Source organism: Podarcis cretensis, assembly GCF_951804945.1.
Source record: "Podarcis cretensis genome assembly, chromosome: 16".
Lineage (NCBI taxonomy): Eukaryota > Metazoa > Chordata > Lepidosauria > Squamata > Lacertidae > Podarcis > Podarcis cretensis.
In genome coordinates, this window is record NC_137186.1 from 27,680,786 (window position 1) to 27,707,478 (window position 26,693).

The 26,693-nt window shown below is 47.4% G+C and overlaps 1 protein-coding gene across 2 annotated transcripts; it reads left to right on the plus strand.

The window, feature by feature from the left end:
* Positions 1 to 95: 95 nt before the first annotated feature.
* Positions 96 to 25,205, plus strand: ACADS (acyl-CoA dehydrogenase short chain). 2 transcript variants are annotated; one of them, XM_079957877.1, is made up of 13 exons: positions 96 to 313; positions 1,436 to 1,549; positions 2,536 to 2,644; positions 3,400 to 3,572; positions 14,374 to 14,537; positions 15,923 to 16,072; positions 17,661 to 17,772; positions 19,287 to 19,438; positions 20,789 to 20,959; positions 22,935 to 23,072; positions 24,023 to 24,118; positions 24,368 to 24,424; positions 24,751 to 25,205. In XM_079957877.1, exons 1-13 carry the CDS (start codon positions 112 to 114, stop codon positions 24,901 to 24,903), a joined length of 1,791 nt encoding a protein of 596 aa, XP_079814003.1. In that variant the 5' UTR covers positions 96 to 111; the 3' UTR covers positions 24,904 to 25,205. The 2 variants fall into 2 exon arrangements, with proteins under 2 accessions (XP_079814003.1, XP_079814002.1); XM_079957876.1 differs by lacking the exons at positions 96 to 313; positions 1,436 to 1,549; positions 2,536 to 2,644; positions 3,400 to 3,572 and adding an exon at positions 10,105 to 10,227.
* The last annotated feature ends 1,488 nt before the right edge of the window (positions 25,206 to 26,693 follow it).

Below are 26,693 nucleotides of genomic sequence, written 5' to 3' on the forward strand. Positions count from 1 at the left end.
CCTCCGTCAGCGGCGTCTTCCTGGCCCCGCCCCCTCGCTCCCATAGCTACGAAAGGAGGCGGCGGCGGAGGGGGTAGCCATCTTGGCGGCGGCGGCGGGCCCGACGGGGCGATGAGCGGCTCGAAGCCCAGGGTGGCGTCGGGGGCCGGCGGGGCGCTGAGCCGCTTGCGAGGCCGGAGAGGCTCCGGAGACGCGTCGCCCGCGGTCGTGGCTCCTCTGAGGGCCGCCGTGTTGCCCCGCACCGAGGCGGAGCTGCTGGCTCTGGACGCGGTCCGGCCCGAGCACGTCCTGGGGCTCAGCCGCGTCACTGAGAGTGAGTAGCAGGGGCGCCCCCGGAGGGGGGCGAGGAGGAGCAGGAAGGAGGAGCCCCCCGGGCGAACCCCGACATTGTGCCAAGCCCGCTCTGCGCCCCGGTATCGACTCCCCAGAGCCCCCGCCCCACCCCAGGTCGTGGATTCACTTAGGTGGCCACCCATGTATCTACCCTGCCCCTCCTCTCCGTAGGCCAGGGGAATTGGGAGGGGTGGTCCTCACGCTCCCCCCAAAATCTTCTCTTGCCTCTGAAGGTTGCCCCTTCTATGGACTCTTCTGGGCACCCCAACATCGATTATGCCTTTGCTCTGAATACAGTGATACCTCAGGTTACATACGCTTCAGGTTATAGACTCCGCTAACCCAGAAATAGTGCTTCAGGTTAAGAACTTTGCTTCAGGATAAGAACAGAAATCGTTCTCCGGCGGCGCGGCAGCAGCAGGAGGCCCCATTAGCTAAAGTGGTGCTTCAGGTTAAGAACAGTTTCAGGTTAAGAACGGACCTCCGGAACCAATTAAGTACTTAACCCGAGGTACCACAGTAGTCAATATTCTTTTTCCAGTCAGGGCGCAGGAAATTGGGAGCGGCGGAGCACATTCTCCCTTTACACGCCCGCTAGAAGCCTGTGTTTTTGTGCATGCTTTATAGGAAGCTAGTACTTGGGGGTGGGCAGGGAGCAGGCTAGTAACATTTGTGGGCTTAATTTGCAGTGTTGCCGCAATATCTACTCGCCTTTCTTTTATATACAGGCGGCAACCATTTCATGCAGGTGTTCCATTCCTGGCCCCTAAATCCGTCGATAGAGCACATTTAAGTGTGCCCAGATCCTGTTTTGCCTTCTTGCGGATCCAAAAGGACCTGCGTGTCAGTGATCACACATCAATTGAACTCACCTAAAATGGTGACCGCCTGTATATAAAAATGAGGTCCTTGGGTTTATGTAAGCATGAAGCTTTATTTCTATCAGGACAGACCCATCAGATTGGCAGTAGACCTCCAAGGCTTTGGGCTGCAATGGCTCTTCCCAGCCCTGAAGCCCAAGATCTCTTTACCTCTCTTGTCTTTCCCAAATGGTAATCCCCGACATGGGACTTCTCAGGTTTCCTTTTCCTTTGTCTCCTAGACTATCTCTGCCGACCAGAGGACAACTTTTACAATATTGATTTCACCAAGTTCAAGATCAGGGACCTGGAGACAGGGACGGTGCTATTTGAAATTGCCAAACCTTCAGCTTTAGGTAAGTGGGCCCTGAAGAAGAAAAAATAGAGAAAGTGAGAGCGTGTACATGAAGCCTAAGGTCCAGTCTCCATCTAGAAATTGCTGGGATTTTAGAATCTAAATAGTTTCTTCTAAAGAATTGAATGATTTTTGCAATTCCGCCTCTTTTTCTCCTTCCCTCCCCCCTTTTGACATTAAAGTTCCCAACAAATATTTTAAAGGAGAAGTTGGCAAATTTTCCATAGGGATTAGGAAGGCAACTTAATAACTTTTATATAAGCTACTCTGCGTGGCAATATTGCTCACCACTAATATAGACAGGCTGGTGGGAGTTGTAGTCCAAAGCATCTGGCAGGCACCAGGTTGGGGAAAGGCTTCATTACATTTTCTCTTGCATGCAGTATATGGCACAATAGGGCCCTGATACTGCTGTATCTAAATACCACCAGCTTTGCCCACCCTGCAGTTCAGCCCAGCTGAACTAAATCTGCCTGTAACATGAATCAAGTCCCCAGCTTAGCACGTCGCTAGCAGATAGAGAGCTGCTTATCGCTGTCATTGTTGTTATTATTAATTTCATTTATAGACCATCTTATGTCCATGGCCTCAGAGTGGTTTAAAATACATGAAGAATACTAAAATGCAAACAATTTCTGTTACAATCAATAACGCACAAAACATTAACACCAATAGTGACCGCAGAGCAGCAAAAACAAACAAAGACACCACAGTGTGATTGATTCAGCATGCAAAATGTCAGCAACCTGGGTAAATTAAACCTGTTCAACTGATGTTGGGGGCTCTGCATCAAAAGTGCTTGGTGCAGTTCTGGGAGTAGCAAGGTACTGCCACAAAGAAGGCTCAAATATGAGCTTGGGTGGCAGGCCATGGTGGCCTGATGGGAGAATCTGCCCCCTTCCTGACGGGCATGGCTGAGGGAGTGCCAGCAAAAGGTGTGCATGATATCTCACAGGTGACTTGCTTCTTAAATGTCGCTTCTTGCAGAGCAAGAGGATGATGACGGTGACGCCGGGGAGGTGGACACCAGCGCAGGGCGCTTTGTCCGCTATCAGTTCACGCCTGCCTTCCTGCGCCTCCGGACAGTTGGCGCAACGTGAGTAGGAGCTTGTGGGGTGATGGGGAAAGGGGGCTACCATGCTAACCCTGTGGTTGCAATCAAATGATTCTGAGATTGTATGAAGCAGGTTCATCAGCTCACAATATATATTGGAGAAGTCGCTGTGCCTGGGGCTCAGTGTAATCTGAGATTCATAATAAATATTTTTAAAAAGGAATGGGTTGTATCCGGCTAAGTCCTACTCAGGGTAGGCCCATTAAATGACCTACATTAAGTCTGGTTCATTAATTTCATTGGGTCTACATGGAGGAGAACTAACGCTGGGTACAACCCAATATATCTGCAACACGAGAAGTGGCATTGTGCAAACTGTAAAAATTCGCAATATGCTTGATTTCACTTGTCACAACCCAGCCATCTTCATTATTTTACATAATTTATTTGGCTAGCTTTGGATAGGAGCAAGGAGCTAGACTTGTTTGCTGCAAATAGTTGTCAGTTGCTGAGATGTCACTAAGTGCTGCCTCATTTTTCAAACATACCTTCACAATCATAGGCACTAGGAACTTTTGCTTCCATTATTCTGTTTAGGAAATGAAAGCTGGTATCTTTAGGAACAAGTGCTTGTGGGCAGCCCATGTTTTGCTCCTGCAGGTTAGTTACAGCTCTGTCTGTGCCCATCACAGGCAGCATTGCCTCCAGGGCTGGGTCCTAGAAGTTTTGGCTTCTAGTCAGGAGACCATCTTAACTACCTAACTGGTTGTTCTTCTCTTTCCCTCCTGTCTCTGCAGCGTGGAGTTCACAGTAGGAGACAAGCCTGTGTCGAATTTCCGTATGATCGAGAGGCATTACTTCAGAGACCGCCTTCTCAAGAATTTTGACTTTGATTTTGGCTTCTGCATCCCCAGCAGCAGGAACACTTGTGAGCACATCTACGAGTTCCCACAACTTTCAGAGGACCTCAGTAAGTATCTCTTGTGTGACCCAGAGTTGGCTCAAGACCAGCCTGGTCTCCTCCAAGTCATTTTGGACTATAAATCCCATCTGCCCCAGCCACTGCAGGCTGCAGAGTGGGGTTGATGGGAGTTGTAGTCCAAAATTGGAGGGCATGACGTTGAATAGGATACAGTAGACTTTGCTTCAGTATCAGCTACCAAATGTCATGCATTGCTTTAAACCTTTCAAACTGAGTTGTACTCAGTTGGTAGGTAGCCGGTTGGTAACCAATGGAGTTCTTGTAGCCCCAGCAATAGCCGGTTGGTAGCCAATGGAGTTCTTGTAGCACCAGCAATAGCTGTTCAGTGGTCACTCATGATTAGTAACCCAACCGCTGTATTCTGCACTAACTTTGCACAGTCTTCAACCTGACCTAACCTCTTCCTGCTAGAATTGTGGCCACTGCAACCTAAAAAGAGAGAGAAAAGTGGGGAGTATTGCTGCTAATTTCAGTTTGAGTAAGCACAGCTCACTCTCTTCAAAAGATTCCTTGTTCAGGGGAAGAATGTGGTTACGCAGAAGCACTGAATTGGTTGACTTCTCTGTTCGTTACAAGCTCTGGGTGTTAAAAATATGTTTTAGAAGGCCATAGCAACCTAGAATTGTTGAGTTGGAAGGGATTCTGAGGAACATCTAGTCCAACCCCCTGCGATACAGGAATATGCAGCTGCCCCGTACAAGGATCAAACCTGCAACCTTCCAACTGAGCTATTTAAAACTTTTTTTGGAAATTTTAATTGGATTCTTATTGATGTGTTTGCCACCTTGGGCTCCTTAGAGGTAGGTGCAGGATATAAAGTCAATAGATAAATATTTGCTTTCCATTCACTGGCTGCACTTATGTAGTTCAGTTGCTCTTGCACGTAAAATAAGCGATCTCATGTAGCACGTCTCAATTTTTTTAGTAAGTGGTCAACAGGGGAGTTGTTACATATAGAGATCTCCTTACGTGCTATGTTCTATGGCTGAGGCTAACTGACCTATCTCTGTCTCTCTTCCTCTTTCTCTCCCTCCCTCTCTCTCTTTCGCCCCACGCAGTCCGTCTGATGGTCGAGAACCCCTACGAGACCCGCTCAGACAGCTTCTACTTTGTGGACAACAAGCTGATTATGCACAATAAGGCTGACTATGCCTACAACGGAGGGCAGTAGCCGCCGCTGCATCCCCCTCCCCCCCTCCATTGGACTTTGCACTACCGCCAGCCATCCTGGTCACATTGCAGGAGAGCAGGGAAGCTGCCCTGGACTCCGAGGCCTTTTGCGGAAAGCTCTGTGAGGCTCAAGATGTGATGTTGAAGGGGCTGAGGTGGCAACTGGTGACAGTAAAGGAGCTCCCCTGGCAAACCCGAACCCTTTCCAGCCTTGTTCCTTTCTGGTCCTCTGCTCGGTCCCCAGTGGCACCTGGGTCAGGTTACAGGTTGGACTGTCTGTTAAATGTTAAACTGATGTAGCAGTTCTTGTAGTTTGGCGCACTTAGCCTGTATTTCTTGTATGTTCTTCCCCTTTCCGGTGGGCAAAGGGTCCTCCGACACAAAGCTGTTTCCTCTTCCAGGTAGGCCATGAAACGTAGATAGCAGGTTTTCCCCCTTTGGAGGAGTGTGGCAGGGCTGGTGAATCACTTTGGCAAAATCGGTGACCCAGCCTGTATGATTGATTGTGAAGGCCCACCAACCGAAAAACAAAACAAAAAGGAGGAGAGGTGTTGTTGTTTTTTAAGGGATGCTCCAGATTGTGGCTTCGTTCTGTGGTCTTGAATGTTCCTTAAACGCTGTTGGGTACCGGTTGGCATAAAAAAAGGCCTGTGTCCCACTGTGAGTCTTTGTGAGGTCTTTTGAGGCCTTTTCTGCCAACCAGCTTAGGGGGAGGGAGACTGAGATGAGCGTTTCAGCCTGAACACTCCACACACTTCTCTATCCTGCCTTCAGCCTAGGTTCCGTTCTGCATCTCAGTTTTGCTCTTTTCCTTGAAAAGAGTGCAAAAGGAGGTGGGCAACGGTTACCGGGAGCCAGGAATTGCCTGGTGGAGCCTGTCCAAGCAGCAGGGCAGATTTTCCCAGGAGAAATCTTCTGTTTGTGTCTCAAAACGTATTAGTGTAAGAAATGGTGGTGTTAACCAGCTTGTATTGCCTGTCTTGGTTTGTGCCGCCATTGAAGTGGGCTCCGTAGGCTCCCCAGTGCAATGAGATGTAACGGAATCAGCGTGGCTGTGAAAATAAGGGACTTTTCCCTCTTGAAATCTGTAGCTCTGAGCTTTTACTGGCTCCATTTAAATGTGTAGGAAACCAGCCAGCTTTTGCTGCTGAGATGCCACTATGCCTGTTGGTTAGGCACATCTGAGGAGGGAGTGCTGGATGAGGGCCTGAGGAGGAGGCTGTGTATCAGCCAGTGAAGCAGGAATCTTGCCCTAAGGCGGCTGTCGGCAACTACAAAGCAGTATTTTTGTTGCTGTTGGACTCCACTCCCAGGCCTTTCTCTCGCTTCAAAGTTAAGCTGGTGTTCAAAGGCCTTGCAGTCAGGGGCTGGTTCTGTGTCAGATGCTAATTCAGCCTGCACAAGAGAAAGCCTTCCAGGCTCTTGAGACTAGCCCTTTTTGGAGGGGGGTGGAGGCACACGCACATTACCCTGAAACAAACCCTTTTAGAGAGGGGAGGAGGATAGTTACAGATTAGAGCGTTTGTAGGAGGCGAAACGCAAGAGGAAAATGGCTTGGACTCTTTAGCTGTAAGGTAGGATGTTCTTAACCACTCCCAAAATATTGGGGATGTAATAAAGGTGAAAAGGACAGAGCTTTTTGTCCCTGTGTAGCCAAGTTTGTGGGTTAAAAGAAAAGAAAACCCTCTGTATTTTTGTTCTTGTTTTCTTCCTAACCTGTGATGTTCCAGCTCCTGCACTGTGCGGCCCAGTTGTCTCTACCGATTGATGATGGTAGTCAGTTCTGCTGCAATCCACTTGATGCTTTCCACAGAAAGGTGCCTTTTCTCCCCATGTCGAAGGCCACATTCCCAGAGGAACAGTTGAGGGAAACACTTCCTCATTCCACAGGAGGAGGTGGTGGTGATATGAGATTCCAGAGTCAATGTGATTAAAAACACCAGGTGCCTTTTAAACATCATTCTTACTGTTGCTCAGGCTCCTTCCAAGGACGTCCCGCCTTTGCTTTCTTACGAATTTATCCCAGGAGCAGTTGGGAAGGATGGGCAGCAATCTGAGCCAAGAGCAGGTACTGTACTTTGCAATAAACTCCCAGCTGCTGGCCCCCTTCTCTGGGCTCCAGATTCTTCTCTTATCCTCCTTCTCACTTCTTCTTTCTCAAAAACTCTCTGCCCCCCCTTCCTTCTGAGTGTTAATGCTCTGTGTGTCCTTTGCAAGCTCCCACCTCTTCAAGAAGAATCACGAAAGCAGAAATGGGGCAAGGGGCTTGCTTGTTAAATTCTGTCTGTTGCTGTTTCTGCCTTGCGGGACCAAATACGTGAAATGGGGAAGGAAGCGTGGGGCAGCGAGAGGCAGGTATCCTGATGCCCCAGAGGACGTGGCCAAATGTGTGGATTTGAGCTCTCTGGAACACTTTGCGCCAAGAGAGAGGGGGGCTCTTTGAATTACCCCACCAGATAGAAGATGAACCTGCCCTCGTCCAGCCGGCACTTTTATCTGTCACTCATTTGGCTGCTACCCCTTGGGACCACATGCTGCATTCCTGTGTGGAAGCCTGTCTCTCCCTCCCCCACCCCCTGAGCCATCTTCCTGTCGCACTGACACTGCATCCGTGGGTTGCATATGGAAGAGGAGGGGAAGGGTCTGCTTCTGCCATGTTGACCATAGTGTTAGTGCAGGGTGTGTGGGGGTTAGATACAAGAACAGCATTTATCCAAAGACAGGGGCACCTAAATTTATAACTGAAATAGATGGGCCATCTCCCCCAAGCGGTTACTTGCCATGGGAAGGCGTCAACGATTCGTTCTTCCTCCCCAGCCTTAACCTGGGGGACGGGGGCTTTCTCGTGGCCTCTGCTAAGTTTGGCAGGCCATCTCCCTGGCTTGATTTCAAGCCCTTGTCTTCCTCTTTGCATGTCCTCGTCCCTCTGGAGAATTGTTAATGAAACTGAGCCCTTCCCTGTTGAATAAACCACACAGGACACTTGAAAGCAAGAAGTGTCAATGAGGAAGGGAACTGGAAATACATTGACTTCTGTATTGTATGCAGATTGATACTGATGACAGGTTTGCCATGAAAAGTATCTGCCTTAAAAGCATTAATCTGTAAGGTTTACTGTTGCCCTCTGATGGTGTTGACAGCGGCTGCTTCCATCTCATACTCGGTGGCTGTGCAGGCACTGAAGTCCTTGCATTGCATTGTCCGCTTGCCCCACCCTAACTAATGGAGAGACCTGGTCCATAACAGGGCTGCTCTGTTACATTTCCCATTTGGTGAAGCACCAGCAAACATGTTTGGACCTCCTATGTATTTTTTTTTTTAAATTAATGGGGGTTTTTATAAGGCCATCAGACCCAGGCAAGGGGATAGTTTATTTCTCAGTCCCACTGATTTTTCAGAGATTTTCCTGGGATGACTGGAAAAAGAAAACTGTTTTCTGGTATCCTGCGATCAGTTTACCAGCAAAGAACATTTGCCAGGACTGTGACAAAATGCATCTTTCTCCAGTTTGTCTCTGAATTGGCCATTGGAAAGATTTCCCCTGCAATATTTGTTTTTAAAATAGGGCTTTCTATTCCATTGTGGTCCTTGCCTGACAATAATATACCCATTTTTGGTCTGTCTGTGTGCATCTGTGACCGTTTGGAGAGTGGCAGGTTGTTCCTTTGAAACTTGTGAATTCCAGAAAAGAGATCACGGACGTTATATTTTTCTGTCAAGGTATTTTTCCATAGAGGATGACAGGAGTGTCCCAAGAAGTCTGTGTGACCATTACGATCACCACATCGAACCGTCGTCATGCTGTTGTCATCTTGTGTGTCTCCTAAACCTACAGTATACTAGCTGACTCGTTTGTATAAAATGTTACTTTGTTGAAAGCAATAGTAATTAAAAACAAAAAAGCAAAAAAACCATCAACACACAGCTGGTGTTGTCTTATTTGTTGCATGACCTTAGTGCTGGGAGCTGGGTGGGTGGTGAGCAGGCAGGTCTTGCATATTGTGAACCTGGAAATCTGAGAACCCTGAAAATACAAGTGGGTAATAAAAAGGTCCAGATCACCTTAGAATAGGTGCTAGCTGTTGAAAAGAGGCTAGGCAGGAGATAGGGGCTCATCAGTGTCCTTTAATTCCTGCTTGAGGTTATGGTGGGGGCTGTTTCTGGACTAGAATAGGAGCCGCATTTCAGAGGCCCTCTTGGTTCCAGCATCCAAACAAGCTCCAGCTCCAACAACATGAGTTTGCATAATTTCATGGGAATACCTTTTAAGAGGACATAAAAACTGCATTGGTTGAAGTTCCATCTGGCCCAGAGGGCTCTTCCTGACACAAGACCAGCCAGTTGGCTCTGGGAAGTGACCAAGTAGAGCATGTAGCAATAGAATCATAGAGGTAGAAGAGTCCAACCATATGTCAGGAGTGGTCTGATGGTGTTTCCTGCTTGGCAGGGGGTTGGACTCGATGGCCCTTGTGGTCTCTTCCAACTCTATGATTCTAGTTAAACCTCCTGCATTTGAGCTCTGGGTGGGCTCCAGCCTTCTGGTTAGTTGCCAGGTGCATTGCACCACAGGAGAAGCCATTACTTGTTTATCCCCTGCATCTGTCAATAAGATTTATCACAGATTGTGTGATCTTCATGATGTGCTCTGGAATGTCAAGATTCATATTCCCCCGTCTGTGGAATGCTCTCCCCATAGAGACTCCTCTGGCATGTTCGATACATACCTTTTCACACCAGGTGAACCTTGCATACATGTGCTTGGGTTTGTTAGTATTTTGCTTCCTTGCAATAAATTTTAAAACCTTAAATTTTTAATGAACACCTGTTAGCACTTTCCAAGAATAAAATCCTCAATGTGTGGTTGCACAAAATGTAAAGTTTGAAATAACCTCAAATAAAACACATCTCATTATTTCATAAAAGTTATACACCGCTTGATAGTAAAAACAACTCAAAAGTGGTTTACGGAAAAAGAGTTTATCAGTAAGAAAAATTAACAATTTAAAGACTTGAAAAAGTAAAAACAATAGACTAAAAAAACATTAAAACTTGCATCTACTTTATGGGTTATTAAACATGATTAAAACCAGCATGACAGGCCCAGACCCTTCAGTTTCTTTCTCATCCCGTTCTAGTTGGAGGGGGGTTAGCTTTTATTGCCTTTTAAAATGCAATAGGTAGGGATTTTTTTCCATTGCGAAAAAAATAATTAAATGAGCCGACCCAGTACAAAGTGCTGAAAAGTGTTTTTTAAAAAAAAAAAAAAAAAACTTCCAAAAAAATTAAAAATCTTCCAATGGTTAAAAAAAAAAAATGAAAAGTAGGGGGAAGGGCTGGGAGCTTATTGATGCTAATGAGGAGGCGGTGCTTAATGAGGCAGGCAGGAAGGGCAGCAAGGGAGGGCGGCCTATTCCTGGGCCCGGCATGGCGGCGGTGACGGGTCTCCTCGCGCGGCGCAGAGGCGGCATTGGAGGTAAACAGAGGCGACCAAGTTTAATTGTCTCCCCCCGCAACTTTTGAGCGCTCCCCTTGGAGCCGCACGGCTGTTAACGGAGGTGGGACTGGCACGTACCAAGAAGGGATAGAAGCGGGGGAGGGCGTGTTAGATGAGCGTGAGCAAAACACTGGGAAAGACTCCTTTACTTCCTGAGGGGCAGCAGCAGTTGGGGTGAGGGAGGGAATCTAAGGAGCTGTTCCTTTTCTGGGGGCTTCTTCCACACACCCCTGGGACCCTTCACATACCACTGTGGGATAGCTCAGAGGACCCTCCATGGACAGGGGCAGTCTGTCTCAAAATAATACCGGATGCAAACCACAGCCACCTTCATGCCCAGATTGCAAGTATCCAGAAGCTGCACCCGGGCTCAGTGGCCCTTTGGATCTCAGTCAGCAAGCCCACTCACTCTCTGTATATGTATAAAAATATAGATTACAGTGGTACCTCGGGTTACATACGCTTCAGGTTACAGACTCCGCTAACCCAGAAATAGTGCTTCAGGTTAAGAACTTTGCTTCAGGATGAGAACAGAAATTGTGCTCCGGCAGCGCGGCAGCAGCAGGAGGCCCCATTAGCTAAAGTGGTGCTTCAGGTTAAGAACAGTTTCAGGTTAAGAACGGACCTCCGGAATGAATCAAGTACTTAACCCGAGGTAAAGGTAAAGGTACCCCTGCCTGTACGGGCCAGTCTTGCCAGACTCTAGGGTTGTGCGCTCATCTCACTCTATAGGCCGGGAGCCAGCGCTGTCCGCAGACATTTCCGGGTCATGTGGCCAGCGTGACAAGCTGCATCTGGCGCCGTTTACCTTCCCGCTGGTAAGCGGTCCCTATTTATCTACTTGCACCCGGAGGTGCTTTCGAACTGCTAGGTTGGCAGGCGCTGGGGACCGAACAACAAGAGCGCACCCCGCCGCGGGGATTCGAACCGCCGACCATGCGATCGGCAAGTCCTAGGTGCTGAGGTTTTACCCACAGCGCCACCCCCCCGCGTCCCTAACCCGAGGTACCACTGTACTATAATCCGCTCTCCATGGGCCTGCCTTTGAAGACTGTTTGGAAACCTTTCCTGGTGCAAACTGTGGCTGAGCAAATGCTTGTCCAAACGCCTGTGTTGTGCCACCAGCCCCACCTGTGCATTTCCAGACTTAGCCCAAGATGCTGCCGTTAAAATTTCAGTGGCCATAAATGGCTTGGAGCCATCACCCCTAAAAGCCAGTCTTCAACTGAGTGGGACTACCAGGTTGTGACTACCAGGTCACAGCCTTAGCCAAGTGGGGTTTGCATCCCTAACACTGCCACCATACAAATACAGTGGTACCTCGGGTTACAGATGCTTCAGGTTACAGACGCTTCGGGTTACAGACTCTGCTAACCGAGAAATAGTACCTCGGGTTAAGTACTTAATTCGTTCTAGAGGTCTGTTCTTAACCTGAAGCACCACTTTAGCCAATGGGGCCTCCTGCTGCTGCCGCGCTTCCAGAGCACAATTTCTGTTCTCATCCTGAAGCAAAGTTCTTAACCTGAAGCACTATTTCTGGGTTAGCAGAGTCTGTAACCTGAAGCGTATGTAACCTGAAGCGTGTGTAAACTGAGGTACCACTGTATGTAGTTTTAAATAAATTAGGAGTCCCCAAATGCATGTTCTCTGGTCCATGGGGTCACGAAGAGTCAGACACGACTAAACAACAACAAAATGCATGTTTGAGTAAAGAAGCTATAGCACTTCTATAAATACAGTAACATTCCAGTCCTCATTGTTCTGGATAAAGACTTGGTTTAAATAGTAACAAGGAAGCTGCCACCTTACTGGACCATCTAGCTCAGCATTGTCAACACTATCAGAAGCCAGGATTTCAGGCAGGGAGCCTTTCCCAGCCCTCCCTGCCCGGGATTTAATTTGGGACCCTCTGCATGCAAGGGGGGGGGCAAGTGTTGTTCAATGTGCAGAAGGCCAGCCAGGAAAATGCAGGCCTTGAGGCCTTGCTTGCTTTCTCACCTCTAGCAAGGGGGCTGCGGAGGGAGGGGTATGGCTCCTTTCACCTTTCCGCTCAGTTGGCCAGGAGCCCGTGGGCGTCTGTCGGTTTGCTGCTCCCTCTCGGATTGCAATTCATCTCCCTGCAATTCCTCTTGTTCTTTACAAGCCGGGTGTCTTTTATAGGCAGATAAACTTTTGCCCCTTCTGTAAAGTTGGAGTACTACTTGTCTCCTCTGCATTGGGTTCTGTAAAATGAAAAGACCTTGAGGCGGGGTGCTGGGTGTGCAGGTTCAAAGCAGCTTCTGGGTGCTTGAGTTTTAGGAGCTAGTGTCACAGTGGTCAAGTGGCTCTTTGCCTTTCTCCCCCCTCCATTTTGCACACAGAGGACTTTAACCCTGACCTCCCCAGTGGAAAGGGACAGGGGCAGATCTTCAGCCTAGCCTAGCCTGACTAATTCTTCTGCTCACTCAGCAGCTAACGCTGCAAGAAACCTTGCATACTCTTTTGCTAAACATGGCTAGAGACATCTCTTTTTTTCTTTTTGCCCCTTTGCAGAGACCAGAACATAGACAGAGTCAGAGCATTGGTACAGGGAGCTCAGTAATGTGTAAACTGACTGGCCTCCAATGGCGTAGCGTGGGTTGTCAGCACCCAGGGCAAGGCAAGTAATTTGCGCCCCCTAACCCATGGATTTGCGCCCCCTAACTCGAGGATTTGCCCCCAGATGTTGCGCCCGGTGTGGCCGGCCCCCCCCCTGCACCCCCCATGCTACGCCACTGCTGGCCACAGCTCTCCAGGCTTTCGGACATTCCTAGCCAGATAGGCGGGGTATAAACAATAAAATTATTATTATTATATTACCTAGTGATGCTGTAAGGGACCTTCTGCATGCCAAGCTTGTAGAGCTTCAGCCATTCCCAAGTAGGATTGCAGGAGGTTGCCTTATACCAGGGGTCGGCAACCTAAGGACCATGTGCCACACCAAGGGATGGAAAGATCACGAGGTTCCAAAAATAACAGATTGACAAATCAAATTACAGGAATTGGTAGAGACGGCTCAACTGACTAGTAAACTCAGAGGAAACTCAAAGCAAAAAATTTGCGGAAAAATGGGATGGTTATATAAGATATGTTCAAAAATACAATAATAGTTTTGACTCCGTGCTAGCATTCGAGTGATAAAGGAACTAAAAGGAGATGGACAACAATTAACGATTTATTATGTTTTCAGAATGTATTATAAAAATTATATACAAAGGTTTATTGTTTTGTGTACATTCAAATGTAAGATAAAATATATGCAAAGGGACTTGATAGGAAGTCAAAGTTGAAGAAAAGATTTTGGAAGATAAAAGGGGAAAAATATTTACTTTCATTATTATCATTTTGTGTGCGGGTGTGGGTGTGTGGGTGTCTTCACATATGTGTGTTGTTGTATGCAATGTTTGGGAGGAAATAAGACGGTAAATAACAAACTAAATATCGATGTATGTAATTTTTATTTCTTAATTATATTTAGTGGTAGTATGACTGTATTGTTTTTGTAACATAAAATCATTCAATAAAAATTATTTTTTAAAAATAAAAAAGGACCATGGGCCACAAGCGGCCCATGGGGGTCGTTTAACCGGCCCATGGATCCCTGCCGCCCACTTGATTGGCTCCCGTGCGCCACACTAAACCGGAGCAGAGCGGGGACTGCCTTCTGTGACGCTGGCCGGCTTTCCACTGACTGCAGGAAGCTCCGGCAGCCAATGGGAAGCTGTGTACGCCTCCTCTGTGCTAGAAATAGTGTTTGCACATGTGTACATGCACACATGCGTGCACACTCCAGTCCACTGCGGCATCTACGGGACTGTGAACCGGCCCAAGCCGCAAAAACTTTGCTAACCCCTGCCTTATGCCATTGGTCTATCAAGTTCAGTATTGTTCATCCTGACTGGCAGCGGCTCTCCAGGGTTTCATGCAGGGCGTCTCTCCCAGCCCAACCTGAAGATGCTGTAGATTGAACCTTGGATCTTCTGCATGCAAAGCAGATGCTCTACCACCGAGCTACAGCCCGTCCCCAACAGGGTGTTCTGTTTAGCAGCACAACTCCAGGTCTTCTGGGCCAGACTGAAAGGGCTCTTCATGCTTTCCCATTTGCAGCTTGGACTTTTCAATGTCTGCGAAGGCTGCACACTGTATACCAGACGGTAGAATTGCCGGAAACTCACCAGATGCTTCGCCAAACATGCCGGGACTTCGCTGAAAAGGAGCTGGCCCCCATTGCTGCTCAGCTGGACAAGGAGCATCGCTTCCCTGCAGAACAGGTATGTATGTGACTCATCTCCAGGTAACACAGGCCCCCGTCTGATATTCTGAATGACCCTAAAGACCTGTCGCAATCCAACAGGTTTGTTCCTGAGAAGAGCATCCATGTTGAGACTGAGACCTAATGCCCTGGTCTCCTTGACCATTGGGATGTTTAGCTTGGTCTCGGCAATGCCCAAGTCAGACACGAGCTCATATCCATTTGATTACAGTCAAACCTCGTTTGTCAAACGAAATCCGTTCCGGAAGCCCCTCCAGCTTCCAAAATGTTTGACAACTGAGACACGACTTTCATTTGGTTGCAGGAGCTTTCTGCACTCAAGCGGAAGCCGGGTCGGACATTTGGCTTCCGAAAAACATTAGAAACCAGAGCATTTCTTTCCAAATTTTCAGCGTTTGGGAGCCAAAACGTTCCAAAACGGAGGTGTTAAGGATCTGAGGTTTGACTGTACTCTGTTTGCTTAAAATTAGAACCAGAATTCTGCATCCAGAAAAGCTGAATTCTGCAACCTGTATAATGCAGGCTGTTTACCTTGTTATGCCCAAATTTGCCTCTTTGATTCTATGAACATAAGAAAAGCCTGGCTGTTGGATCAGGCCAAAAGGGGCTCATCTAGTCCTGCATCCTGCCTGTTTTCATAGAGACTAACTAAATGCTACAAGCAGGACCTGACTACATGAGCACTCTGTTGCACTGAACGCATTCCTCTTGCCTGCTTATTCTACTATCCTCCTGGCTTCTAAGATGCTACCTTGCTCATATGCTTTCAAGCATGTTTTCTCTACCATGAGGGCTAGGAACTTGATTTATTTAAAAACAAACACCCCCCCTCCTCCACACACTCAATGTGTCAACACCTTTTTTCGTAAACCGCTTTAAGTTTTTTTTCTGCAACCAGGTGGTTTGTAAATTTTATAAAATGAGAAAAAAATAAAGTGAAAGCCAAGATTCACAAAACTGAATTGTGCTTTCTCTCACATAACCACAGTTTTTCTGTCATCAGAAACAGTAGCTATGCCCATCCTAGCTGCCAGCTCACAAATTACCTTGTTTTGTATTGCACTGTCTTCACACTCCTTAGATTTTATTGGTAAGGCTGCCTTGCACAAATGTTCTTTCAAAGAGCAGTTTAATGTAAATAAAAGAATGAATTGCACGACGTGCGGTATGCTTTCTCCTGGCAGTGTGTGCTGTTCTGTAATTAAGTAATTGCTATGGTTCTGCTAGGAAGGGAAGAAGTTATGGCTGCTGCTGGATGACTGACAAAGGCAAGTGTAATCCAGTGTGGAATTGCTTTAATTCGTCTTTCAGCTGGGTTGTTTCTGCCACTGGTGCTGTCTCTCCTAATCAGCTTTACATCATCATTTCCTCCCCCACTTACAGGTCAAGAAAATGGGTAGCCTTGGACTTTTTGCAATGGACGTACCTGAGAAGTATGGAGGAGCTGGTCTTGATTACTTGGCCTATTCCATCGCCGTTGAGGAAATCAGCCGAGGCTGCGCATCTACTGGCGTGATCATGAGTGTCAATAATGTAAGAAATTTCCACAGATGTTAACCTTGATTGGCATTCATTCACTGTATCTATAAGAGTGAGTGGCTTGTTGTTGTTTAGTTGTGTCTGACTCTTTGTGACCCCATGGACCAGAGCACGCCAGGCACTCCTGTCTTCCACTGCCTCCCGCAGTTTGGTCAGACTCATGTTTGTAGCTTCCAGAACACTGTCCAACCATCTCGTCCTCTGTCTTTCCCTTCTCCTTGTGCCCTCAATCTTTCCCAACATCAGGGTCTTTTCCAGGGAGTCTTCTCTTCTTATGAGGTGGCTTCTCATGAGTGGCTTAGATACAATCAAAACAAGGCAATCTCTGGCCCGGCAGGTTTACAATAAAAAAAACCATGGCACACAAGGCAAAACGTACAGGGAGGGAAGAGGAAAACCATCAAAATTCAGGCACAAATTTCTAAACTGTTGTTCCTACACTGACCAGCTGGCACAGTGAGGGTGCCTGATGCTTGAAGTTCATGCAAAAGTGGTACCTTACCCCGGTAAAGTTATATCTTTATAGGAATGTTTCAGCAACTTGTTAACAGGAATGTAGTGAAAGGGATAGCTATAAACACATCTAACAGACATGTGTCAGGGTAATCAGTGTTCCAAGTATTCAATGAAATGGACAGACTTACATGGCAGTCTGTTAGGAAGAACCTGCCCACTTGCTCTACTAAATTTATTTGCAGATGATAATATGGACTTGAGCTATTAAACCCCCTCATAGGATACTTTTTGGTTCCTGCACATATGACTGTCGCCACTTTTTAGGAGGACCTGAAAGGAGCTAATTTAACAGCACGAAACGCAAGGGTTCAGCAGGTAGCTCTAGTTGAGAAACATACATGTAGACTAAGGATAGTTAGAGAAATAAAAAGCAGAGGCGCATTTGCAAAAGGCTGGTGGAGACTTATTTTAGGCAATGAAAGGAAGTCCCCTAGAGTGTACTCCAATATATCAATTAAAATACTGTACCTCTGCATTTATTAGAACATTTTGTGCTAAGTTTGTACGTAGAAACCTCTTGGGGTTTTTTGTTTCTAGTTTCATTCAGTTGTTTGTGGTCTAGATTTTTGTAGTATTCTTTTTTTCTACTTCTAAGCTTTGTTATGTTTGTTGTGCCACTTAATAAAAAGTTTTCTTTTAATTGTAATAATATAAGGCCTCCAGGAGCTGTTCAATGCAGCCTCCTCCAGTGTGCCATCTCTCCCTCACCCCTCCACGCTGAATAATTCTTCTGAGGGGTGGAGTTGGTTGCTTGGCATTCTGGTCAGGGTGGTGTGTAAATCAGTATAACTCAGGGGTCGGCAACGTTTACCTCACCTGAGCCAGTTCACTCCAGCGGAGATCCCTCCATGGGCCAGATCACGTGCACACCTGTGATTTCCAGTATCTGCGCAGACGTGATTTCCGGCGCCACAGAAGCGAGGCCCATGCCAGGCTGTGCTGGTTTAGCTGGGACTTGGCGAGTGGGCAGCTCGTAGGCCAGTTAAACAAACCCCATGGACCTCTTGTGGCCCATGAGCCTTAGGTTGCTGGCCCCTGGTATAACTTGTCTTCCCTCCCCATTTAGTCCCTCTATTTAGGACCAATTTTGAAGTTTGGGTCTGAAGAGCAGAAACAGAAGTGGATTGCACCTTTCACCAGTGGGGACAAAATAGGGTGCTTTGCCCTAAGTGAACCAGGTAAGTTGGGCACACAGGTAATACCTTGGGGTCCTTAAAAATAAATTACCGTACTTTTTGCTCTATAAGACTCACTTTTTCCCTCCTAAAAAGTAAGGGGAAATGTGTGTGCGTCTTATGGAGCGAATGCAGGCTGTGCAGCTATCCCAGAAGCCAGAACAGCAAGAGGGATCACTGCTTTCGCTGCACAGCGATCCCTCTTGCTGTTCTGGCTTCTGGGATTCAGAATATTTTTTTTCTTGTTTTCCTCCTCCAAAAACTAGGTGCGTCTTGTGGTCTGGTGCGTCTTATAGAGCGAAAAATACGATACTCTATACTCAGACAGCTTCCCATAAGAGGGAGTGATGGCCACCAGCTTGGATGGGTTTAAAAGAGGGTGAGACAAATTCATGGAGGTGGCGGCTATCAGCAGCTACTGCCTATATTCTGCCTCCACTGTCAGAGGCAATGGATCCCTCCAATACCAGTTGTTGGGAATCAAGTGGGGAGAGACCTGCTGCCCTCATGCCCTGCATGTGGGTTTCCCATTTGGGCATCTGGTTGGCCACTGTGAGAACAGAATGCTGGACTAGCCCCCATTGGCCTTATCCATATGCAGAGCTACTCTGATGCTCTTAATCTAGAATCTGTGTCCTGCATACATTAACACAAATGAGCATATTTTGCTTTTTTTTTTAATGCTTTATTGGTTTTTAAAAAACTATGTAACGTATGTAATCAACAGAAAAAAGATCATATAAACAAACATTCGTTCCATAGTTAGCGCTTGTATGGAAAGGAGACGCTATCCCATCCAAATCAGACTGGCAAAATAAGATGCGATCATATGCAGAGCAAGCCAGATTATCAGCAAGGTTCCGAGATGTTACCGATGAAAAATTTAATAGAGAGTGGGAAGTGTATAGAGTTTATCTAAAAGAACATTGCAAAAATTGAAATCCATTGGCAGGTCTGGACTGACTTACCTGCGTGTAATAGGAGAATCTTACAAAATTATTGTAACTGGAATAACCGAGAGGAGATAAAGCTTAGTGTGCATTTATGCAATGATATGGGAACCACAAATGAGCATATTTTGCATTCATTCTGTTCCCCGCAAGTTGTTATCCATTCCCTAGGCATGTGGAGCATTAAGGAACTTGTGTTATGACATTTAGTCGTGCCAGCCATGGGTCCACAGAGGTGGTTGAACTAGTGACTGCCATCACTCTCAACCAGCATAGCCAATGGTCAAGGATGGAGGGACACACACACAAAAAAAAAACTGGTGGTGTCTCTAGCTCCGGATGGTTGTTTATTCTTACGAAAAGCAGCCAGAAAGTTTGGTCTGGCGGAGAGCAGTGGGTGTGTTAAAAAGGCCTATTCTGCAATTGAAATACAGCTGGAGGGTGGGGCTGCACGAGGAGATGGGACTCCTCTGCCAAGTCAAGACTTGAGTTTTCGCAGTCCCCTCTCAGAGAGGGAGCAGCGCCAGGTCTTTGGGTCAGAAACCCTTTTGGTTTTCTCTTGCTAAGGCAACGGCAGCGACGCTGGAGCTGCTTCAACAGTTGCACGGCTGGTTGGGGACGAGTGGGTCCTGAACGGCACCAAAGCCTGGATCACAAACGCCTGGGATGCCGCTGCAACGGTGGTCCTTGCCACCACAGACAAGTCTCTGAAGCATAAGGTGAGTGTAGCCCTTAGGGTCAGTCTTCACAACAAGGAAAGCTGGGGCCGAGCTAGGTCCCCACACAAAGAGGCTCTGTCCCATGGATGTATTGGTTTGTTTTTAAATGCAGCCTTTCCCAGAGATGCAAGAGGGACCTAGAAACTTTTGACTCTGCCTTTATTCGCTGCTCTGCCCAGCAGAAGTAGAAATGGGATAGATGGTCTAGATCAGCCTTGCTCAACCTGTGGGTCCCCGGATGTTGTTGAACTACAACTCCCATCACCCCTAGCTAGCAAGGCCAGAGCTCAGGGATGATGGGAGTTGTAGTCCAACAACATCTGGGGACCCACAGGTTGAAAACTGCTGGTCTAGGTGCATTGGACTTACAACTCCCATAAGAGTATGGCTCCCATGCTGGCTGAAGCCAATGGGAGTTTTAGTCCACAATACTTGTCTCTGGTTCGCCAGAAGCAGCTTAGTCATGCTGGCCACATGACGCGGTAGCTGTACGCCGGCTCCCTCGGCCAATAAAATGAGATGAGTGCTGTAACCCCAGAGTCGGCCACGACTAGACCTAATGGTCAGGGGTCCTTTTACCTTTACCTTTTACTTGTAGGGCATCAGGTTGGGGAAGGTTGGTTTATAGGCAGCCACGTGGTATAGTGGTTAGAGTGGTTGGACTAGGATCTGGGAGGCTAGGATCCAAATACCCACATGGCCATGAAGCTCACTGGGTAACCAGTCACTGCCTCTTAACCTTGATAATCTCACAAGGTTATTGTGGGGATTCATAATAATAATAATTTATTATTTATACCCCGCCCATCTGGCTGAGTTTCCCCAGCCACTCTGGGCAGCTCCCAATCAAGTGTTAAAACCAGTACAGCATTGTATATTAAAAACTTCCCTGAACAGGGCTGCCTTAAGATGTCTTCTGAATGTCAGGTAATTGTTTATCTCTTTGACATCTGATGGGAGGGCGTTCCACAGGGCGGGCGCCACTACCGAGAAGGCCCTCTGCCTGGTTCCCTGTAGCCTCACTTCTCGCAATGAGGGAACCGCCAGAAGGCCCTTGGCGCTGGATCTCAGTGTCCGGGCTGAACGATGGGGGTGGAGACGCTCCTTCAGGTATATATGACCGAGGCCGTTTAGGGCTTTAAAGGTCAGCACCAACACTTCAGAGCTACCTTGAGCTGTTTGGAGGGAAAAGTGGGATGCAATGCAATGCAATGCAATGCATAAATAGCCTGCCAGGGATCCCAGCTCAGGCCGGCAGGAGAGACATGTCAATCCACTGGTGGACCACCGGTCATACCAGCAGACCTCCTTCTGTGTGAGCAACTGCGAACGTTCTGTCTTGTCGCGCAGGGCATCAGCGCCTTCCTCGTCCCCATGCCAACCCCTGGCCTGTCCCTGGGAAAGAAAGAAGACAAGCTGGGGATCCGAGCCTCCTCCACCGCCAACCTGATCTTCGAGGACTGCCGGATCCCCAAGGCCAACCTCCTGGGGGAGCAGGGGATGGGCTTCAAGATTGCCATGGTGAGTAAACTCTTAACAGTGAAGAAGAGGGGAAGGAATGGGGTTAAGCAGCACCGTCTGCCTGCACTGGAAGCACAAAGGGTGGCGGTTCTGGCCTTCGCACCCTCTTCCCCTCCATGCCCTGTTTTCAGCCTTTCAAGAATTTGGCGGATCACTATGTAGCGGTTTTCCTTTAAAGTGTGTGGTGGGGAAGACTCGTGTCCTTCATGCCCACTCTGTCAGGCCCACAGCCCCCTCCTTAGACAATGCACCCCTCTCACTGTCTGTCCATGAACGCTAATAAATGCCTCTTGCTTGTCTGGATAGGTAGTCGTTGCCCAAGTGTATGTAGGAACTAGCTTATGTCTATGAGAACATCTGTGGTTTCTTTAAATTTGATTTTCTGTTTTTGCTAATTTTTTATTACGCCTAGTGTTTTTTATTGCTATTTTTAACAAATGTTTTATACAATTTCTAAGTGGTATATAAAACTTGCTAAATAATAATGTGTATCCCCTGGCTGAGGAAGGGGGGGCACCTACTCCACTTTGGGAATTAAACTCTGGAACTCACTCCCACAAGAGGCAGTGAGGGACAATAACATGGATGACTTTAAAAGAGGTTGGTACCAATAGCCATGTTAGCTGTGTTTTACCTCCACAGCTGGAGACAACAATGCTTTTGAATACCAGTTGCTGGAAACCACAGGACGGAAGAGGGCTTTTGTGCTTGGGCATGGGACACGGGTGGCTCTGTGGTCTAAGCCACTGAGCCTCTTGGGCTTCTCGATTGGAGGGTCAGTGGTTCAAATCTCTGCAACGGAGTGAGCGCCTGTTGCTCTGTCCAAGCTTCTGCCAACCTAGCAGTTCAAAAGCACACCAGTGCTAGTAGATAAACAGGTACTGTGGCAGGAAGGTAAATGGCGTTTCCATGCACTCTGGTTTCCGTCATGGTGTCCCGTTGCGCCAGAAGCGGTTTAGTCATGCTGGTCACATGACCCAGAAAGCTCTCTGTGGACAAACACCGGCTCCCTCGGCCTGAAAGCGAGTGGAGCGCCACAACCCCATAGTCACCTCTGACTGGACTTAGTCCTTTACTCGAGGACTTTCCATTGGGGCATCCAGTTGGCCACTGTGAGAAGAGGATGCTGGACCAGATGGGCCACTGGCCTAATCCAGCAAAGGCACCTTGTGTCCTTATTAAGCATCCTTATAAAGAGACCATTGGTCCATCCAAACTCAGTATTGTTGGCAGTGACTGGCAACAGCTCTCCAGGGGATTTAGGGATGTTTTTTTCCCTTCCTTGGCTCAACCTGGCCATGCTGCCAAGGGACTGAGCTTGGGGCTTTCTACAGGCAGAGATTAAAGCAGTGTGAGGCGGCGGGAGAGGAGGTCCTCCAGTATGTATCCCTTCTGAAAGGTTTGTAGTTCTGGGGAAACCCAAGAGCTGCACTGTAGTTTTTTAATCCCCCATTTAAGACAGTTCTTGCTTTCCCAAAGTGGTTCATATCATAAATAATAGTAATGGAAAGATAGAAAGGCAGGCCTTGAGATTAGTCTCTTGTAATAGATAAGAGATAAGGTCAGGTGGATCACAGTCTGAGACAGCAAAGCCTGAAGCCATAATCTACTTACACTGGTATAATACTGCTTCCACCCCAAGGATTGTGAGAGCTGGACTTCTCTAAACATCCTTGCCAGACTGCAGTTCCCAGGAATCTTCTGGCAAAGCCAGGATAGATTTAAAATAGCGTAAGACAATATAAGTTTGTACTGTGTGCGTCTCTTCATTGTGGCTCATCTGGAGGTAGTAGCAAAACTGCCCCACACCATGCTTCACTAACAGCTGCCTATATTTACTAGATGCTGGGCTTTGCAAAGTCTGCTCAGTCATTCCATAGTCTTAAGATTGTCTTCAGTTAAAGTTGGCTTTTTCTGATGTGGCTGGTTGTAGTGCACAAACTCATTTTTTTTTGTCTTTCCACCTTCCTTTCAGCAAACCCTGGACTCTGGGAGGATTGGAATTGCTTCTCAGGCATTAGGAATAGCCCAGGCAGCTCTCGATTGTGCTGTGGATTACGCTGAGAAAAGGGTGGCTTTTGGCTCCCCCATTACTAAGCTACAGGCCATTCAGGTACATAGATAGATCTCTTTCTTACAGGGGCTATTCTCTTTGTAGTTCCAGGACTCATCAATACTTAAAAAAATAATAATAATCAGGGAGGCTAACCTGCAGCCCCACTGTTTTTGCTGAACTAGAGCAGGAAGGCTTGCCTGGCGCCCTCGTTACATATATCTAGGTGCTAAGCAAAAACATTTCTCTTCTCCCAGGCCTTTGGCTAATTAAACAATCTTTGGCATTTTAAACTGTGGGGGAGTATTTGTTTTCGTTTGTTACCGTGTTATGTATTTTTGTGTTTTTATATTGTTATCCTCCCTGTGATCTTTGGATGAAGGCTGATACAGAAATATTATTATTATTATTAGTGCTCCCATCAGCTCTGTGCAGCATGGGAGTTGTTGTTCAGCAGCAGCTGATGGGCTGCAGGTTTGCCACCCTGTTTTAGAGAAACATGTCAAAACAGAAGAGCTGGAATTCATTGTGTACTTGTTACACAACTTGATTACTTTGGGGACATCAATATCTTAAAAGTGAAATGGTTTCCCTGACCAGGACCAGTCCAGAGGGTACACCCTTCCTCCTATAATTAACATGGGGCACAAGGGCATTCAAAGAACCATCATCCCCAGTGTATGGTTCCACATGAGATGGATTTCTTAGTCTTCCATTTGATGTTCCTGTTCAAAATTAGTGAGACAAGGCATACGCTTTGCTTTATTCAGAAACTGGATTGTGGTTGAGCTTCTGTTAAGTATTTGCTGTGTTCATTTTGATTTGTTGCATGCAGACCAGCCTTGCCTTTCAATGTTTTGAACTGCAGCTCCCATCAGCCCCAGGCAGCACAGCCCCAAACGGGAGTTGTAGTTCAAAACATAGGGACAGCACTGGCTTGGGGACGGCTGGTGCGGAATATCTAGGGCCACTGGGGCTATTCAACCCACCATGGTGTTTTGTGTCTGTAGTTCAAGCTGGCTGACATGGCACTGGCCCTCGAGAGCGCCCGTCTGCTGACATGGAGAGCCGCCATGTTGAAGGACAACGGAAAGCCCTACACAAAGGTAATAGTGCTTGTCTTCACAGATAATGGACAGGTTGCAGGCACCCTAGAAATGTGTGCAAAGGCAAAAAAAAAACCCCATTCCCTGGACTATAGAAAATCCCCCACCCCACCCTGTTTTGCAAGGCGAGCTGGTGTGCTATTTGGGCTGGGGTGGCAAGTGACTCTCCTTATCACTTATGCAACACTTAGGACGGTGGGGTTACATTTACCTGGACTGTAGCACTTTCCTCTCCACTTCTCCAAACAGGAAGCTGCGATGGCAAAGCTGTCTGCCTCCGAGGCTGCAACTTCGATTTCCCATCAGGTAAGCCTGTGCCTCTTTGTGCCCATGAGCACAGAGGGAGAAGCTCTCCCCTTCCGTACAGTTGGCACGGTGCTGGCTTACATGGAGCAAGAGACACAGCCGAAATCTCTCTCCTTGGACCATTCTGTCACTGTGGCCACAAACGAGTCCCTGTAGGTGTGTGGGGCTCTTAAATGACCCTGGCAAACGAACAGAGCATGAGGTAGGGGGAGCTAGTGGTGTATTTCCTTTCCATCTCCTGGATCCCTCCCCATTTTTCATCTCTGTTGCCGTACTGCAGCCACAGCATCCAATGCTGACGCACTTGGGATGCTTTTTTATTTCAGGCGATCCAGATCCTGGGAGGGATGGGCTATGTGACAGAGATGCCGGCGGAGCGCCACTACCGGGATGCTCGGATTACAGAGATCTACGAGGGAACTAGCGAGATACAGAGGCTGGTCATTGCAGGGCAGCTGTTGAAAGCTTATCGAGGCTGAAGGGGAGAAGATCTGTGTTTCAGCGCCTCCTACTTTCTTGCAGAGATGCACGTGCGATTAGAGATGATAGACCCTGGGTCTGGTTACAAGCCAACACAGAGCCCCATTTGCCAGAGTTTGGGCAGAGTAGGAAACTCAGGCCACCAGTTGCTGCAGGCCACAACATTCACTGTGAGAGTTGAACAGTAAGCCAGAGCGGAGAGTCTGAAGACAGCAAGAAAAAAGTGTCCTCTGCCTTTAAGGTGCCTTAGATAAAGAGATATATATACATACACAAAATGAATAAATTGCACTACCAAGGGTTTGATTTCTCTCTCCTCTCCCCACTTTGCACTACAGCCTCAGGTTGCGTTTAATGGACATTCATTTGTGTGATGTTTCTTTAAACTACTTCTGTCTGCAGCAGAGATCAGGAGTGCAGAACTGTTGTGTGGATAAAAGGATAAATGAAAACTCTTCTCCAGCATCAGATACTGCCCTGAATATGTTAGTAGGGTGCAGGGGGTGGGCACCCACTAAGAATCCCCACTGAGACCTGTGGGTATAGGGTAGTATACAAATTTAATAAATAATAATAAATAATAATCTGGAAGCATAGTAATTATTGCCATGGACCATTAGCAATAAATGGAAGATTATGTTCATGTTTGTTAATAGTGGCAACAGATAAAAGTCACAGCTGCTCTGGGTACTTAGGCAATGTCCTGCTGGTTGGTGAAAGGCAGCCTCCTTATCCTCTCCGTGATGCGAAGTGTCTGGGAAAGAAACTGAGGTGCCTGTGCATCTTTTTCTCATGTACAATAAGGAATCTTGCCAGCATTCCTTCTGCTGGGGTCTCCACTATGTGGGGTCTCGGTTGCAGGGGGAGAAAGAGACGAACCTTGGACTCTGCAAAGCTTTCCACATCTCACCCTGGATGTTGGTTAAAGCATGGTGCTGATAACGCCAAGGTTGCAGGTTCAATCCCTGTTTGGGACAGCTGCATATTCTTTCATTGCGAGGGGCTGGATCCTCAGACTCTACAACTCTATGATTCGATCAAAGCAGTTCAGGCCTTTGACAGTGTAAAGCAGGGGTCGGCAAAGTTTTTGTGGCTTGGGCCAGTTCACAGTCCCGCAGACGCTGCAGTGGTCCAGAATGCGCACGCACACACAAGCAAACACTATTTCCGGCGCGGAGGAAGCATACACAGCTTCCCATTGGCTGCGGGAGCTTCCTACAGCCAATGGGAAGCCAGCCAGCATTGTGGAAGGCGGTCCCGGCTCTGCTCTGCACCAGTTTAGCATGGTGCACGGGAGCTGGGCAGCGGAGGTCCATGGGCCGGTTAAACAACCCCCTTGGGCTGCTTGTGGCCCATGGGCCTTAGGTTGCCGACCCCTGGTGTAAAGAGCAATTAAGAGTAACTGCTATAGCAAATGCTCTCACAGCTAATGGCTCCTCTTCAGTTGGGCAAGGAGATTCAAGATGCAGGCCACTTATTCCACTCTAAAAATACAACCAAACCCCACCTCCTTGCCCAATTTCTAAAATCAATGCTTAGAATTACACACAGCCATCTGTGGTTGATTTCCACCTTTCCTACCATGGATAAAAATTATTGCCATACAACATTATACATACAGGATGAGGTGTGGTGGCTATTCAGTATGATAATAGAACAAACTTCAAGCAGCAGCGGCACTCTATCTCTTACTATTGGATTTTAGCACTAGACAACTGATGAGAGAAGTCAGCTTTCTAACCTGTTTTATGAATATGTCAAAAATAACTTGCTGGTTACAGTGGAAACT